The 18,554-nt window shown below is 41.4% G+C and overlaps 2 protein-coding genes across 2 annotated transcripts in view; one reads left to right on the top strand and one right to left on the bottom strand.

The window, feature by feature from the left end:
- Nucleotides 1-8,095, top strand: part of CLIP4 (CAP-Gly domain containing linker protein family member 4) — a 32,929-nt gene extending 24,834 nt beyond the window's left edge. Inside the window, exons 13-18 of the mRNA XM_027712975.2 lie at nt 962-1,102; nt 1,498-1,626; nt 3,858-3,981; nt 4,694-4,758; nt 5,437-5,509; nt 6,147-8,095. Coding sequence (XP_027568776.1) covers nt 962-1,102; nt 1,498-1,626; nt 3,858-3,981; nt 4,694-4,758; nt 5,437-5,509; nt 6,147-6,468 — 854 coding nt within the window. The 3' untranslated portion in view covers nt 6,469-8,095. The remainder of the gene's footprint in view (nt 1-961; nt 1,103-1,497; nt 1,627-3,857; nt 3,982-4,693; nt 4,759-5,436; nt 5,510-6,146) is intronic.
- A 2,517-nt stretch (nt 8,096-10,612) lies between these two features.
- Nucleotides 10,613-18,554, bottom strand: part of ALK (ALK receptor tyrosine kinase) — a 307,386-nt gene continuing 299,444 nt past the window's right edge. The window contains 5 exon segments of the mRNA XM_027713024.2: nt 10,613-11,493; nt 13,784-15,850; nt 17,179-17,269; nt 17,859-17,993; nt 18,385-18,486. Coding sequence (XP_027568825.2) covers nt 15,152-15,850; nt 17,179-17,269; nt 17,859-17,993; nt 18,385-18,486 — 1,027 coding nt within the window. The 3' untranslated portion in view covers nt 10,613-11,493; nt 13,784-15,151.

The raw sequence follows: 18,554 nt of genomic DNA, 5'->3' as shown, positions 1-18,554 counted from the left end.
CGCAGGTATTTATACCTCGGACCGGGAAGTTTCCCTGTTTAGTCATTTAGTTATTTGCATTTTCTTCATTGTAACATAGCTGCACTTGTTATCTCAGAGTCTTTAGATTTCTGTTCCAGATACCCCAGCTTTTGCTTTGACCCACTGCATTTGCCTTTCTGCAGTTCTTTACTGTTTTGCCAAACTGGAGGATTAAATTATATTGACCACACTAACCCAGTGTTGATATCAAGGTGCTTTGGGAAAACTAATGAATTAAGCCCCTCAGAATTCTAGAAAGTTTAATAAGCAATATTATCTTAATTTTTCACATTGATAAGCTGAGGCATAGATGTGTCTTGCTGTACCCTGCCTCAGTTTGGGCAGAAGGGGATAGGAAAGGGAAGAAGTGGGAGAGGAAAGCTGAACATAAGTCTTACTGGACAGCTTAGACATTAGGATTTGCAAATGGAGATAAAAGTGATTTATTTCCCATTCTTGTTTTATAGTACAGGTTTTAATATTAATACAGTATGTAATGGAATACAGTAGGCTTTAATCCAGGTAATAATTCACTCACATAGTATCACCTTCCTTCCACTTCTCATCAAATCTTTAACAGGTTGGATCCTGAAAGGGTGGTGGTATGATCTGTTATTGCCAGGGCTCACATATTTTAATGAATATGCTTGAGACTGTTTAGATGAACTTTTGTGGAGTAATAAAGATGGGGCTTCTGGAGACCTCTTCTAGCACTCAGCTATGACCTTACTCCCAAGGCAGGATCACACATGCACCCATGTCAGTTCTGACAGCTGTTTGTGTAAATGCTGCTTAGAAACTTCTGATTTTGGCTCTTTACTATGTATTCTTCCCAGTATGGAGAACAGATAACTTCCATATTACAGAAGCTTTCCCTTCTACTTAATCCGTCCTTTTCCAAATATGATTCCTGAAGGACTGCTTTCATTTCTGTCTTTAGGTTTTCCTGGGTACAGCAGCTCTTCCTCTTCTTCTACGTCCTTGGAAGGCAAACGGAATTACTCCAAGAAGCGGAACTCAACTAGCAGCAATAAAAAGCCACTGACTAGAGTATCTTCTGCCTCATCCAAAATTAGTGCTGGTACAGTCTGTTTTATTGAGGTGTATTTTCACAGGTGGGAGTGTACTGCTGCATTGAGTACTCATGTAGAAGTACTTGTGCTGTTTCAGAGTCTGAGACAGTTCAACAAAGAGACTCGTGAAGTAGTTTAACCGTGAACCTAAGTTTGGCAACTTTTAGAAAGTTGTTTTTTTTTTAACATCTCCAAGAGACTTTTCAGAGCAGAGAAAATTTTCATGCTGGCACAAAGCAAGTCTTTGTCTAAGCAAAATTTGTGATATGTTGTCATGTGCTAAAGGTACGCTGTGTTAGAGATAAATGCTCTGTTTAACAATCAGTTGGCTCACTATTGAAGACTTTCTTAAGCTTTAAAGATATAATGTCACTAATTCCATTCTTGTTCTTCTATTGACCAGGATTGTATAGTACTCCGACTATGAGAAAAAATGCTCTTGATGGAGAAATTCAGGTTGGAGACAGAGTACTGGTGGTGGGACAGAGAACAGGCACTGTTAGATTTTGTGGGACAACAAAATTTGCACCAGGTATTTGCAATACTCTCTTGTAGAATCAATATGGAATAGCTTACATGTGAGCACATGAACATTAAGAGAACTCCATCTTTTTCCTCACTCCTTCCAAAAAAAATTCTAAATTTGCTGATATGTTTCCAAGTTCTTTCTCTCTCCTGTGTTTCACTGAATATTTTTTTTACTTTTAATGCACCTGCCAGGAAAAAATAATGGTTTAAAATGTGACTTTTACTTGTCCACTATCATGGCTTAATTAGGAGAAATACTTTAATGTTGAAGTTGTAGGTATTACAGAATCATAGAATATGCTGAGTTGGAAGGGACCCACAGGGATCATCGAGTCCAACTCTTAACAAAACTTTCTGAAAATCCTCAGTTTAGTCTCCAAGGGGGTGTGTAGTTTATTGAAATCACATGCACATCTCCTTACTTTTTGTAGTAAAGCTTTCTGACACAGCTTGTCTCTTGCAATACTGGCACTCCTATGCCATGTACCTAACTCATTCTTAACTTATTGGCATCTTTAAGAGGGTAATTATGAGCAATTAAATCTTAATGAGAAAACCTTTTGGTCACAGGACCAATAAAGTTAAAAACATCTCAGTAAACCTCAGCCCCTACCACCATTTTCTCATCCTTCTCCCTTTCAGCTTCTCCCTTCCCCGGCTAAAAAACACTTTGCAGTGAGACCAAGTGTTTTTAACAGCAGTCAGTTGTTTTACATTCTGGAAATTAATTTCTGAATACTATTTTTTTTTTGTAGCCAGATTTATATTCTTTATGTCCCTATCTATAATCTTATTGCAAGAATAATGCAAAACCAGTTGGTAGGTGTTGGTGTGAGAACCCAGTTTGGTTGAGGTCCGTTTGATTGATAGGTGATGGAAAATACTCTGTTGTGACACTTGGTGGCATCAGTATTAAAAAAAAAATTAGAATGCAAGACTGTGGTACTGTTTTCATTCTCACCCCTTTCCCCAGTTTCAGTAGGCAGTCCTGGCTTAAGCTACTGCAGTTAACTGAGCAACACTGTAAGTCATCACAATGAGAAAAGGACTGTTTCCCAAATACACTATAACAACTGTAAAATCAGAAAGCTGTTTGACAGTGTAAGTCTCCTCCCTCTCTGCTTCAAATGAGGAACGAAATGCTTGGAGGAAAACATGGCATTGTAAGAAGAGAGGATGGAAAGATGACTATCTTCACCATTTGCTAACCTAGCAATTTATAGAAAATGTAACAGATGCATGTTTAAGTATTTCAATTTTAATGTGTATCAGAGCTCTGGAGGTTATCCAAACTTTGTTCCTTTTGCTGCAATGCAGATCTTTATTTGATTCTAAAAACAGGAAGGGGAGAACTGATGTACTGAGCTCTTCTAATTCATAAGCTGTCATTCCTGAGTTTCTTGAGCTGATAATTAGAATTACTGTTTTATCCAGTGCCTTAGTACCAAGTGACTTGAATTAAATTTTGAATCTTTTGGGGATGGATAGCATAAGGACTACTAATGGAGTATGAAATTTAGCACCTTTATGTAATTAGCTCACATTTATCACAGGTTATGAACGATCAAGCTCATTAACATCTTGATGTCTATTCAGTGTTCTGTATGAGATTAATTGATGGGCAGTTCTGATTCCTACACCCTTCTCTCAGTATCTTACAACCAGCCTTGCAATTTGTATTAATTATAACTTGCTAGATGGAGAGAAGGAATGAATTAATATAAAAACTTTAATTTTACTGTTGATGATCTCAGATGAGGCATAAACCATGTGGTCAGAGGACTAAAGAGGGAAACCTGAACCAGTACTGCTCTTCTTTCCTGTCTCCTTGTTGTCAAATAGCCACTGTTACATTCAATAACATTGCATTTGGCTTTAGTGTACATATATATATATATGTATACATACACTAAATCTTTGATGTGTATATATATATATGGATATATATATCTCAAAGGTTTTACCTTTTTTATAGTAATTAAAATGTCAGTGGTTTTCTTGAAAGCATATAAAATGCGGAGATAATTATATCTAGATTCAATAGGGTGTAATTTTTGCATAATTGCATAGATAGCTATTTTATAATACACATATCTACTTTTATTATCTTATATTTTTCAGCTAGAAACTGTTTTCCTTGATGTAGGTGAATGCCAACTGGGCCAGCTGTTTAGATGAAGAAAAGCCTGTAGTGTTTTGTTCAAAATGCCATGATTTTACTGTCTTGAAATGTAGGATTCTGGTGTGGAATTGAATTGGACAAGCCTCATGGGAAGAATGATGGTTCGGTGGGCGGTGTGCAGTACTTCAGTTGTCTTCCCAGATACGGTATATTTGCACCACCATCTCGTGTACAGAGGTAAGCACTGGAGCTGTTTTAATGTTTGGATTGTCAGATGCTTTCTTACATTTCCAGTGGGCAACAAAATTTTGAGCAGATATGGAAGATACAAATGTTTTCTTCTGCTAATGGAAGTTTATAACCTTCATGAAAAACCCAGTGGGTTTTAGATCAGCTTTTTGAAATGAGAGTATAAATTGGATATGCAGCTACACCATCTCTCTTGCAGCTACTTGAGGTGTTTTTATTCCAGGGTCTCTGACAGTCTGTGTTCGTGACACTTTACTTTCATGACCCAATCCTGATGCACTCAGCTAAATTCAGTTATAAAAGGAAGTTGCCCTTAGACGTGCCTGGAAATACTATTCTCAAGAAGAGCATCCCAGGAGTTCAGTACTCTTTCCTCCTACATTTGTAATGTAGTTACTTTGCCAGACATGTTCTTACTTTTCTTTCCCTGAATATACCAGCTCAGGCAAACTGTTAAGAACTTGCCTCAAAATTATCTGCGCTGTCTTGATGAATAAAAAGCAAGTAACTCAAATAAACCAATTTGCTCCAGGCACTTCTTACATACCAGCCTGAGTGCAGCAGAAATGTTGGTATCTCTTGAGGGGGTAGATGGAGAAGGGGAAAAAACCAAAACTTCATCAATATTTGACAAGAAGTCAGAAGGTTTGTTCATAGAGTTGAGTTGAAATTACTTCTTTGTTGTGTTATTGCTTTTCAGACTAACGGGTTCTCTGGACTCTCTCACAGAAACTTCGTGGAATAAAATGAATCACACTTTTCCAGGTAGGACCAAAGGCACTGTGATTTGGCTCAGGCAGCCTACCACAGGTCCTACTCTACAGCCAGAACCTACTGCACAAAGCCAACTTCCTTAGAAGCACAGTAAATTTTCAAGGAACCCAAATGCCAGGCAATAGTCTGGCTGTTCCCTTCCCAAAAATGTAGCCTGCAGAAGGAACTGTGGAGTACTGTGTTGTTATTAGCACTCTACTGGCAGAAATAATTATGTCAGAGTTAAGACTGTTGGCAGTCTTCCCTTATTACTGTATTGCATTCTAATCAAAGATAATCAGAAATTGAACTTGCTCCTTAATCTAAACTGAGATGGATGAAGGGATCAGTGTAGGGTGAGGTCCATATGGAATTACTAAAACTTGTGTAAGATATTTGAAGTATTTTTCTTTTTCCTTACTGAAGCTTTTTGTGAAAAGGCTGCTTCAAATTACTGTTGTTTGGTTTGTTTAGTTTAATTTCTGTCCCCTCTAAGAATCTGAACATATTATGGACATGTACTTTCATGAGAAGTTTCATCACTTAATTTCCAAATTAGAGGGGAGAATGTGTAGCAAATGTAGTGGAAGCAGTATAAAAGCAAACACAAAGAAAACACAAAGAATGTGAGTTCACAAAGGTTTTTTTTTCTTAAGAAGTCCTACACAGCTTATTAATCTTTCCACTTAGGTTTTAGGCGCAGTCTCAGCACCACTTCTGCATCTTCACAAAAGGAGATAAACAGAAGAAACTCCTTTGTTAGGTGAGTGTTATGTGTTTCAAGTGCTTGGATGAGCAGGCTGTTACCTTTACTGTTTCTTGCTCAAAAGAAAATCTTTATGCATGTAGAATATCTTGACCTTTATATGTTCATTTTTTTCTTCCAAAACAGACCAGTATTAGACTATTTTTCCATAGGTATCCAGGAGTATAGTCCTTGAATTCAGGTTGGCATTAAAACCGTTTTCCAGTCATTCATCACAGCATATTCTCCAAATTGTTGTATTTTTACACAGCTGGATGAAGTTCAGAGGGTCTTATTAAAGGACTTCACTTCGTCTTGGTGATCCTGACTGACACTTGCACGCTAAAAGTTTTTTCAAGCCCCAAATAAAATGTTTCATTTGCCTTAATTTACCAGTACTATCACCTCCTGTAAATATTGTAGATTCCAGCATTGGGTGGAAGGAAATTGCTTTTCCAGTATTTCAGACTGCCAAGTGTACCTGCCTGTTACTCTTATTTCATGGTTTGTTAGTGACTTGAGATTAAACCCATTTTTTTAAAAAAAGGGATTTGAGGTTTTTCTCCCATGTGCTTCACAGAATTACAGATTTGCCCTGGATATTTTGTAGGAAAAAAAAGAAGAAAAGGGTTTTTTTCCTTTCTTTTGTAACTAGATCGAAGAGCTCCGTGTTACGGCGCAGCTGGAGCAGCACCACTACAGCTCACTCCGAGGGGCCCGTGAAGCTGCACGAGGGCTCTCAGGTTCTCCTGACCAGCTCCAATGAAATGGGGACCATCAGGTACATTGGTCCGACAGACTTTGCACCGGGGATATGGATCGGGCTGGAACTCCGAAGTGCCAAGGGAAAGAACGACGGCTCCGTGGGGGAAAAGCGCTACTTCACCTGTAAGCTGAACCACGGGGTCTTAGTTCGACCTAGCAGAGTAACCTACCGTGGGATTAATGGGGCAAAGCTTGTGGATGATATTTGCTGAGCTGAAATGGGCTCAGAGAGTAGAAAATAAGTATTTTAAAGCACAAACCAACCCCATCTAGAATGCGAACTTATTTTGAAATTATTAAATCTGCGTTTGCATTTTACATATATGAGTATATATATGTATGTGTGTGTATATAATATATATGATATATATATTTTATATAAATATATATATATAAAATAGATAAAAAAGAGTTCAGTTGTGTTAGGAAGTAAAACCACGCTTCTGTTTTAGTTAAACGGCCCTTGCCTGGAAGGTTTTTTACAGGAGCATCTTGTGTTTAAGGTGCTGCATCATTTGACTAACGTTCCAGTTAGAGAACACAAGGATCTCCAGCGTTCTCTAAAGTTCCTGTGTGATTCATGCAGTATTTAAACAGTTTTCCTCCATGTAGTAATGAACTGGTAATGCTTTGTGCATTGCCTGCTTTTGACAGCGGAGGTGGTTGATGAGTGACATTAGCCTGGTTCCCGGGCACTTTGTCAATTCCAATACCAGCTGCTAGCAATAAGGAAGCAAAAAAAAGGAAAAAAAGACCTCTTTTTCAAGCAGTTGTGGAGTATTTTTGCATTTTATCACTTGGATCCCTCCTCTTACCCCCTCCTCTTCTCCAGAATGCAAAAGGGCTGATAAATACAAGGATTTGCTGCTATCCTAGTGAACAGCAGCAATTAAATAAAAAGCCTTTAAAAAACACAAATATGCTGCATGTCAGTCTGTATACTAAAGAGCACTTTTTGTTGTGCATTTGTAGAAGGAGCTACGTATAAGAAGCACTCTTTAAAATAATGCACTTTGCACTGTCCTGGAGAGCTTTCTCTCATTTTTAGAGACTTTCTTTTTGTTTGGGGTGCTGCAGGCAATGAGTATCACAGTTTTGAAATGCAAATAAACCCAGAGTGGAATTACATGTAATAGCCTCTTCATAAATATTGTCTGTATAAATACAGCACAGTAATTCCTGCCAGTGGTATGGAACATATACAGGGTTTTCAAGCAAGCTGTTGCCATTATTTGATTGTTTGTGATACATGTTTCTTCTTGTTTCCTTTAGAACAGTTTCCAGTATAAATTTCTTATAAGTCTTATGATAAATTAAGCATAGTTTTAGGTACAGCACTGTAATGCGCCTGGATGTGACATTATTTGCATATCAGCCTTTTAAAACAGCTAATATTTTGTCCATATTTTAAACATATAATGTATTTTAATTGCTCAGCATATGTAAACATTATCTGATTAGGATGGTTTTGTGTTCCAGAACAGTCGTTTTACTCTTAAATGATTTGCTTGCTCTTGCCTACTTGAAGAAGTGACACTTTAAATCATAATAGCCTATTTTTAGACAGAATCCTGCTGCTGTAACCTTCTTTTAAATATTGCTGTAGCTATTTTTCCTGAGCCGTATTTAAAATAATGCACATTGTATTCTAACTTATGGAAATTTTTAATTGAATATAAAAGCTGTAAATTTTGAACGTAAAAAAAAAAGCAGTGCTTTATATTTGCAGGTGCAGATATTCAGTGATGTACTGAACTTTACTTTGTCTGATATCTGTTTCTTGCTGGTATTAATAAAATGAAACGCTGTTGAATAATGTACAGCAAAAAGCAAAAAGAATTTTCACTGAGTCATTATAGAATGTGCATCTCTCACGTCTGTTCTTATGTACAAATTAAGCGCACGAGATTCATGTGGAACAGCAACTGTCACATGTAAAGCAGAAGCTTTTGTGTCTTCCGGCTGTTCTGCACAGAACTGCCAGTTTCAAACAAAGCCTTTGCACAGCACGTTCTGTCACACCCTGGAGCTCCTGGGTGAGCAGTTGAGTTCCTGTGATGAGACACTCATTATCAGGAATGCTGTTTTTCCTGCCTGAGCAGATGGAATGGGTGTAACTGCTTTATCTGAGGGGTAGCTGGAGTTCTTCAGGAGGGAGGTATGTGAACGAGTGTGTGGGTGAACAGCAAGCTCAGGCAGTTTGTTATAGTCACACCATTTCTGTGTGGTCTGTCTTGCACAGATGAAGTAATATATAAGAACAACATCTTTACAATAGTTTTCTGATTCATTGGTAGCTTTTTATTTTTTTCTCTGAGGGTGTCAGGCTGCCCCTTCCACAGCTCTGTAGCTACACCCAGTTTGGCTGGAAGTGGGGTCTCAGTGGCCTGGGCTAGTGAGTGCTGCAGGACTTCAGTGGACCTGTCTGATGGGTACAGAAGAGGGCACAGATACTAGCTGAGTGTTGGTGTGGTGCACTTTCCCTTCCATTCCAGCTTCAGCCAGCTGCACATTTCTCCTGAAAGCTCTGGCCATAATCAGCTTGAGCACTGTGGGTTAGAGGAGCAGGACTGTTATCAGGGTAGAGATGTTTTGGCAGCACTGAGAATCTTCTGCAAGGAAGCAAGAAGCACTGTAAATTTGTGCAACCTGCAACAGAAATAAATCAGTCCGTTCCAGAAAGGATTACTCTCCTCAAGTTGGTGAGGTGAAGGGATTTGTGCTTCCCTAAATCCAAGGTAAGTTGTCATAATCCTTTCCTCCAATTCTTGCAGGACGATACTGTGTCATTAAAAAAATTCTGAAAATAACTGGCAGTGAAGTTTGGAATTTGGTGCTGTGCCGAGGACTGACTATCACAGCCCCATACTGGTAGAAAAAGAGCCAAATGATCCTCAAAGTCCCAGTAAACTACATAAATATTATCTGTTATTTATAAATAAATAAACAGATGGCCCCCAGCAATTCTATGCTGCCTGTGTGGACTTTGAGGCTAGTCCTTGTCCCATAGCATGTCCCTGGGGTCTAGTTAGAGAAAATGTCCTTCAGTGCTCTTATCCATGAAATTGTTCAAGTTTTTTTGGACACTGGAAAGGCCACAGGTGTGTGTGACAGGAGAAGGAGAACTTTTTTGAGATATCCCAGGATGGGGGATTTATTTCTAGTGAGTTCAGCTCAATTAGATTCAGTGATTGCTTTGCAGATGCCGACAGTAATGGCTTTCTGGGCAGAGAGCCTGTGCTTTCAGAGGGCTGCTAACCAGCAAGGTCTGAGGCACAAGGATCCAAGACTGGCACTGCAGATTTGCAAGACATAACCTGATTCCTCTGACAAGTTAGCTCTGTTACCTGCAAGGGTTTTCCTTAGGTGGCAAGTCCAGCATTTATGTAATTGCTTTTACAGAGTTCAGTTTTCTGCAGAAGCCTTGTCATACACCAGGTGGAAACTTAAACTGTGTCCATGAAAGCCACACAACGGAGTACCCACCTGCATCCTTTTCACTGCCTCATCACAGACAACTCTGGAAGAAATGGGAATCAGAGCAAAGATTGCCAACCAATGCCAGATCCAAAACAGTCTATGTGGCTGACTGGTGACCAGATCTCTTCCTAGAAGAGCACAGGAGAGCTTCCTTTTCGGTTAAGATGGAGAGGAACCAAAGTGGCAGGGAAATGGAGAGGAGAGGTGCCTACAAGTTACCTGCTCAGGAAAAAAGTCTTGTTTGCCAAACCACAGCACTATCCTGCAATAGAATGAGCTTGTGAAGGAGAAAGTTTGTAGATAAGTCAGTCCTAATTTCAAGGACCATTTCTTGAGAATGCATCTATGCAGGGCATAGGAGTGATGGGGGAAGGGAAAAAAGTGTTTCAGGGAAGGAACTACCTCTTCCTAGAATTGTCACAGGATTCATGTCACAGGATTCAATACTGGCACTCCACTGTATTAAAATACAGCTTATAGTTAGATCTACTCCCAGTCTATATCCAGACTCAAGGAAAAAGGCTGTCTTAGTAGGATATACACATTTAGGAATGAAAACACCCCAATGCTCTCTTCAACCCTTCCCGTTGTTCTCCTTTTATACTGGCCAGTTTTCTGTGGGTGGTAGCCAACCTTGGTGCTTTGTGACAGAAGGAACGGCACGTTTGTAAGACACTTGGCATATGATGTTTGCAATGCAGAGAAGTCTGAAACAGCTGCTGCTCTCCTGAAAGGTGGTTGGGTCAGTGTAGCACAACACCAACTCCTTTGGGTGTCCATCACCTTAATACTTCTGCAACTTTACCAAGAAAAAGGGATGTCCAGACACCTCCCTCTGACCTCGATCCAATTATTGCACAGCCCAACACAGAGAAAGCCAGCTACTGTCATTTTATTTGTCTTCATGCCTTGTGGTTCACTACACTTGTTTACAATACAAATACACTATTCAATACAAAATACTCAATGACCATATATTAGTATTCTTCTTCATAGTATCCCTGAAGTGCACAGGCCCTTCCTTTATAAACAATGTTGCGTAAACGGCTGTACATGAGACAGACACTCCTATAATGAAGCTTGTTACTAAAAAAGCCAGATGCAGACAATTCGGACGTTTTCCTGTGGTGGGTTTAACTCTGGGACAGACAAATGGCCATGTCTTTGCTGCTGTGGAAGGCTGTTTTATGCTATTCCTATGTCAAGGTTCTCGTCACCCAGAAGACAGGCGCAGTAACAGGAGCAGACGTGCAAAGTTACACCCATCACACCCTATTTCAGACCCTTTGTGTCGTGCAGCGACTGCGCCCGGAGGTGCTGCAGCTGCTCTTGGAGCCTCTGCAGGGGGAAGCCAAAGCAGTTTGACACCGCTGTCCAAGGCTGACTTGGCCAAATTAACACAGCCCTTGTGCTTCCAACCTGTGGTACCTGCACCTCCCCTCGCTACAGCAAAGCCCCTCTCCCACCACCACTCCTTTGCTGTGCCTCGAGGAAGCAGAACCAACCAAACTTCTTCCCTTGCTTCATTTCCAGGCACATGATGGAGAAACAAGGTTCAGTAGCAAAAAGGGAAGATGACGGGACAGCTGGAAAGAAACAGGCATCCCAACCTAGTTTACCTCCAGCAGCTTACAGAAACCTATAGGAAACAGGCAATATCCTGAAATAAGCCATTTTCCAAGTATAAGAGTGGTAGTACAGGGTTTTTCCCAGTCATGCTTTACATCTTGTAGGTCATCCTGCTTCCCACTTTTCCACTGTAAAATGAGGAAGATATATATCAGAACATCAGTATTACCAATGGAAAAGATTAACAGTCCTAAAAAAAAGTTCCTTAAAAAAATATACAGTGCGTCAATAAACTGTAATTTAAAAAATAAGTTACAGACAAAAATGAGTAAGAAGGTTAAAATAACTTGAATTTGTTTTTCTGCAGCACTATAAGCCTAGCATGGAGGAGTTTGATAAAGGAATTTGGGATTTACGCATCCAGAGTGCTTTGGTCTGGTGAGCCCATGGTGACTTAAGCCCCTTCGTTCCCTGCAGCACTGAGCACTGAACAGGTGGATATTTCTAGACACAGAAATTAAAAGTTTCTGGTTCACGACTGGACAAAATGCTCAGGGCAAACTGGCACTGCAACTGCAGCTCTCACATGGCTAAATGTTACATGTTAAATGTCCTGTCAGCCCTTCAGCTAATTGGAGATCATACAGTAACTGATAGTGCCTGAGTGTGCACAGAGGGACAGAGGAAAGGGGGATCATTAAGAAAAGCGTTCTTCAGATCATCCTAGTGATGCAAATAAGATCTTGCACTGTCACTGAAATCCTGGCAATGCTTTTGGCAACAGGACAAATGCTTAAATTTAAGCAAGGGAATTGCAGAATGACCAGGAAACTCTTTGATGCAGCCTGCACACAAGCAGCAGCGCACCCTTTGGTCCAGGCAATTAATTTGTTTTCTAAGAGAAGGAGGGCAGGCAAATGCTACAGCCCTTGTTTCTGAGTGACAAGATTTGATTAGCATCAATATTTGCAGAAAAAGTTTTGCAACCTGGGGTACTATGCTTGGACAGCAAAGAGGGGTAACAAACTAAATGCTTGGTGTGGAGTAGCTCTGATATGTTGTGTCTTTAATATTAAAAATAAGCCCAAACTGAATTTCTGAATTCCAAGAGTTAAGAAAAGGAGATTTAAAAAAAACCCCAAACAAACACAAGCAAAAGCTGACACAAGAAAGAGCCCCCAAAACAAACAAAAAAACCCCAAGAAAAAAAACCAACCCCCCCCAAACCAAAAAACCCACAACAAAGCGTTTTACACAGGAGACACTGGAAGGAAGTTCACTTAAAACCAACTGCCAGTGCTGAACAGTATTTATCTCAATGCACTGTACTCAGCGGAGTGGAGAATTTCAGTAGTAATTCACCATTTCCCCAAACAGAATTATCTCCTGACATATTCCATAGGTAAGAAGCAGGAAGGTGTTTAGCTCCTTCATTTTTTTTTACAACTCCCATTCTGTAAGAGTATTTCAGTTGAAATTCTATTATAAAATAACTGCACAGTACAAGCTCAGAGACACTCTCACCATGCTGGGAAAGCTTCCCTTTCACCCCTACAAACTTATAATCATCTCTTGTTGCTTGTGCTTTTAAAGCTTCTTTAGAAATGCCACCTTTTTAACATTGTAACCTGGCAGCTTATCTGTATTTGTGCAGCATCAAAGCTGCTGCCTCAGACCCAAGAATTAATACTTTCAGTTAGTCAAAGATCATTAACTTAGCAACTTTATGTTTCTGTGTATTCTTTAAAAACACTCATGAGTATACAGGTCAGCTTCTGCCCTCAGTAACATGGTAAGGCAGCAAAAACTCAGCGTGCTCCTAGGCAAAGAAATGTTAAAGAAAACAATGAGGAGCTCCAGCTCTTCTGAAAATGAAAAAGCTGGAATATTTAAATGAAAATTGCTATTATATGTGAATAATATACTAGCGTAAGAAATTTTTCTGGCAGTGCTTGCCTCCTGAATTAATCAGCTTTCCTGAGACTCTAAAAACTACCCCCTTTTGTTTACTGAGCTAGAGAGAGACACTAGTGTGACACTAACACAGTCCTAAGCTAGACAGAATCCCTCCCCAGTGGCTATTTCATGGCAAGAGCTGTAAGCCTAATAACCTTGGAGATGACGAATACTCTCTGAGTTCAACCTAAAGAAGCCTGTAAGAGCAACCAACCCTCCTTATTCCTGCCAGACCCACACAGCACATGAACAGCAGCCCCTGACTCAAGAACAGCCTGTTAACAAACCACCACCCTGCTTACAGCATTTGGCATTTGTCTTAGAAAACGATTTAGTTCTGTGTATCAGAGATGTCAGAAAGACAGATTAGGAGAGCACAGCATCTCTTTCCCTCCCCTCAATGTGTTTTTTCACAAGGGGGGTGGCCCAAACCAAGCCCTCCGATTTGATTCTGCGCATCTCAGTTTAGGAGTACGTATATGTGGATTCTGGTTTGTTCCCTTATGAAGACAGGAAGCTTACCTCAGCATTTGGATCCAGGGCCAGATTCAGATTCACTTCACTGAAACGAAGAGTCTTGGACTGAAGAACACCTTCACGCTCCTTTGCTGATGCTCCAGTACATCCATTTCTATGGAAATAAGCACCCCTTTTTTGGATAGCGTTCATGCTAAAACAGCTCCTTGCAACCCTAAGCTGAAGTTACTAATGCACATCTTTACACATGAATTATTTCCTACATCTATGTTTTGACAATACACTTAACTGGAATATTTTTCATGCACAAGGTGTACAAAGTGAGTCAATGGAGTGTTTGTCCTTAAACCACTATCATACATGTATTTTGTTAAAGGGACAAGGGCTCTAAACCCTTCAAATACAGACAGTATCTGGCGTCTGGACTGTGGCACGATGTAGTCTTCTGCCTTTCTGGTGTTATTCGTACAGGGTATGTCAAAGGCTATAGTAAACCTCTGAGGTATGCAGGTGGCTGTCCATTTCCAGGGCATGGTGAAAGTCTCTGTCATGACCATGGTCCTTTAAAGCTTCCCCTCGGTTCCACTTGACACGCACAAGTTCCTGATAAGGGCATTCCTACTTTTGTAGGACAGAAGGAATTTTAAAGGGCTTTGCTCAGTTTTAGTGCTTAAGCATAGGAAAACAAAAACAAAACAAAAATCCCCAGGCAAACAATGCCTCTCCCAACCCCCAAATGCCTCACAGCATCTGCACCCATGCTCTGCTTCCTCTCCTCTCTCTTTCAAGGGATGCAGTGTGACCAGTGTCTTCCTACTGCCCTGTCAGCACCCCCATAACCGCTGTGCATTCAAGGACTTTCGAAGACTGGACTGTAGCTGGAACACAACTTGAGACATGTGCCATCGCGTCACCATTCAGTGCATGTTGTATCCTTTTTCGGTTTGGATAGAGGATGCTCTTCCCAAACCCACTACAACATCTGCCAGCTGCAGGAGATCTCTAGGTCTTCCACAGCAACGACAGGTTTGACATGGAAAACCTTGGACATGGAACACTCATGGCAGTGAGCCGCGGCTTTGACACGCAAGCAGAGAACGCACAACTGAGAAAAGCTCACGGGAAGGGCATGACAACAACCATGCGAATGAGTTGATGCAACAGCAGCTGGGCCTTGCAGGTAACATCTGCATCCTCCCTCCCCCTTGGTTCTTTCACTCTACTGGGGCTCCGGTGGATTGAAGCCTCTCGGGTTGGTTGAAATTACAATGGCAAGGGTGGCACTTTCGGAGCAAGTTTGCACAAAATAGAAGGTGATGCTGTCAGATCCCTTGCTCGTGGTGTGTTGGGTAACAGGACATCTCTTCAAGGCTCAGGGGCCACAGGGGGAAAAGTCAAGAGGGCCGAGGGCTCTCAGGGCCCCTGCTGGGTTATGTGGCTCTTGTTTCTAAGGACGGGGTCCTCGTAAGTGCTAGCGCAAGGTGGCGTGGAGGCTTCCAAGGGTAAGCCCTGCTGTTGGTATCCATAGTTGACATTCCCACAGGGGAAGTGGCGAAGCCTAAAGAGAGGCACTTCTTTAACACTTGCAGTTAGGGAAGATGGCTCTAATAGCAAGGAGGAGCCTGGCAGCCTGCCAGTCATAATGTTGGGCCCCACAGTACAGTTTCCTTCCTGTCCCAAATTCTCCCTCTCGTGCCTCTCCTTCTCCAGCACAGAACTGTTTTTGCTGGCCTGCTTCTCCGCAAACCAGGAACCATAGGTTGGATTCCAGAGGTTGGTGGGCTTGTTTCTGGAGCCCCGGCTTTTGTGCAGCTCAGAAGGAGGATTGGACTGGGCATAGGCCATGTTGATATGTCCCCCTGCTGAGGCTGATGGCACCTTCCCCGGCACTGGTTGTTCCAAGGCTCGCGCTTTCCCTAGAGATTTTCCAGCAGTGATGGCTGATGGCAGGGGTGGTGGAGATGGCAGGGTTTGCTTATCATCCTTTCTGTCTTGGTGTGTGGAGACCAATAGAGGAGAAATTCCTTCTGGATCGTCAGGGCGCACCTTCTCCTCCTCCTCAGCTGATGGCCCATATTCTACTGGCAGGGCGGTGTTGATGACATCTGGATCCTGCCAGAGAGAACGATGAGATTTTCTCAAAGTCTGTAGGCATCATGCATTGAATAAAAACCTGACACATTTGACAGCTGTCATGCTATGACCACAGTGCATCATTCCCAGTACCTAGTGCCCATATTCCACGTGTAGGGGATGCAGACAAAATGCAGTTAACTGTGAGATATAATGGGGTATCCTTAAAAATCCAACTCTTAATAAAAACCCAACCCTAAAACTCACCACAGAATAGTAGAGGTACAAAACCAATGAAAAATATTTTTTATGTCCAGACAAATTTCCTGTGGGAATGTTGTTTTGGAATCTATCATCTATCATCTCAGAGTTCATAACATTCTCAGATAATATTGAGAAAGTCTCAGCCATGTATTACCTCCATATAACGAGGGAGGAATGGAAATGCAGAGAGAAGGCAATACTGGTAGACCCCTTGAAGCCCAAATCCATAGGGATTGTGGTTATGAGCCATTTATGCAGTTTTGAGAATTAAACTGAGAGAAAATGTGGTGATCTGGGCAGCCTTTAATTATTGCTAGATGCCGTGGCAAGCTACAGAGAGCAGAAAAAAAATGCCTCCCAGTCGAAGGATCCAAACACACATGAAAAACATCAACCTTCCCAAGTAGCGAGGGAAAGCAAACTGACTGAGGCAAATAACAGTGAGGCCATACAAGGAGCCTGTGCTAATAAGGCAGCAAAACATTTTCTAAACTACTCTACTTCTTGTAAGCTAAATTGGTGGTAAAAACTAAGTAAGTCCGATTTCAGCCTGGAAATCCAGCCGCATCCTTCCCCCTCCTTGCCCAGCCTTAGAATCCCCACTCCTCGAGCCTGGCTGTTTCCACCTGCCTTCTCCAGCACTGTCAGATTCAGAAAATTGCTAACAGCTGCTGAAACCACCTGCAAAGGGTACTCTAAGCTGGGACCATTCCTGTTCAGTGTTGACTATGTCTTAAGGGTAAACACTGGGATGGAGTGGCTGAAATGAGGCATGTGAAACTCATGCAGGTGCTGGCCTGTCTTAGCTCTTTTGCTCATTGGAATCTGTGCCTTTACAAGCAGAAGAAGAGCTACTGGTGTGCTATTTCTATAGCTGTGTAAGCTTGTTTAAGCCCATGCCTTTCAGCAGTGAAAGATAAGATGGATCCAGCATCCAATGAGATGAATATCCCAACCACTGTTCCCAGGGTGGCATCACTCTCTGGACTGCTGACTGCATTATTGCAGTGCTGCCTTCTTGTCTCGTATTCTGGCTCGTCTAGACCTCTCCTCAAGAAGAACCCTCTCCACTCACCTCCTCTGAGATGAATGAACACCCATACCTGAGTGCAGTACTCAATCCTCTCCAGGATTATGGCAAAATTTGGCCGGTCTTCAGGCTGGTGCTGCCAACACTGGGTCATAATGCGGTAACTGAAAGGGCAGAACAGGAGATGCTTATGAACAGCAGATCCTGTGGTATATAACAGCTTAGAAATCATAAGCATGCATCACCATTCTGACTTCCAAAAATAAGAGTTCTCTGCCTTCCCACAAATAAGAGTTCTCTGCCTACCCCAGAGTCAGACAACTGATGTACTGGTAGCCACTGAAATGTGACCACCACTGGGGTAAAATCCACAGCCCATCAGAGAAAGAACTCAGCCACCCAAAATCCCTTGGACAATTCACTAAAGGTAGGTAGGGCTACAGATAAAGGAGCCCAGTTTTCCCTATCTGTGAACAGTCTTATGCATTGAAGTTTCACAGCTAACCTAAGACACAGAAATACTGCACCATCTTTGACCAAACAAGCAGTGGCCAGTAATTCTCAAAAGAGCCCTCAATTATTCTCCAAAACAGACAGAAAAATTAGATATTAGAGAAATCACTGGCACTCAAGTTCAATAAAACAGATCAGCCACAATAAGATCAATCTTACAAATAATTAACTTTTGACTAGAGAAGAGCATTTGAAGCAGAAACTTATTTGCATGAATATATTAAAGTTAACATCTCATACACAGGGCCAGGGCAGTTTTTAGGTGGATCCATCCTTCCTCCATTGGTGACAAACTCCAGAACCTCCTGGTTACTTTTGCTAGGGTAGGGCATGTATCCCAAAGAGAATATCTCCCACAGCAATACACCAAAAGACCTGAATACAGAAGCAAAGGAAAATAAAGTGAAGGATACAGGAATGACCATCACTGGTGGGCAATGCCCCTAGGTTCAGTACCATCAGCATTGCTCTTTGCAGCCTTTGTGCGAATCCCTGCTGCAGCATTCAGACACAAATAAGTGGCACAGTTGTAACAGTGAATTTTGAAAGATTTAATAAATACTAGTAGTTGACTGTTAAGTAAGTAAAGTCTAGGATATAGGTAGGTAAATACGGTTGCTTTGCCCTCCAACACTAGTGACTCTGAAAAACCCAGCTTTTAGTACATGAGAAATGAATCTGAACATGTGTTTTTTACAAAATATTAACCCTTTACATAAAGGGTTACAACACAGACAGACTGGACAGAGAAGGAAAGGAAACATACCATGTATCTGTTTTTGATGTAAATATCCCTTCCATGAAAGCCTCAGGAGGCATCCATTTGACAGGCAACATTGCACACCCACCCTTCCGGTAGTAGCTGGCTCTGCAGAGAACAAACAGAACAGTCAGCCAAGAATTCAGAAAATGGCATTGATTTGGGAATTTTATAAT

The sequence above is a fragment of the Pipra filicauda genome, unplaced genomic scaffold, assembly GCF_003945595.2.
Source record: "Pipra filicauda isolate LSUMZ 115617 unplaced genomic scaffold, ASM394559v2 scaffold143_size2779998_pilon, whole genome shotgun sequence".
Lineage (NCBI taxonomy): Eukaryota > Metazoa > Chordata > Aves > Passeriformes > Pipridae > Pipra > Pipra filicauda.
The sequence above is the reverse complement of the archived record's forward strand: the minus strand, read 5'-3'. Positions and strand labels throughout refer to the sequence as shown.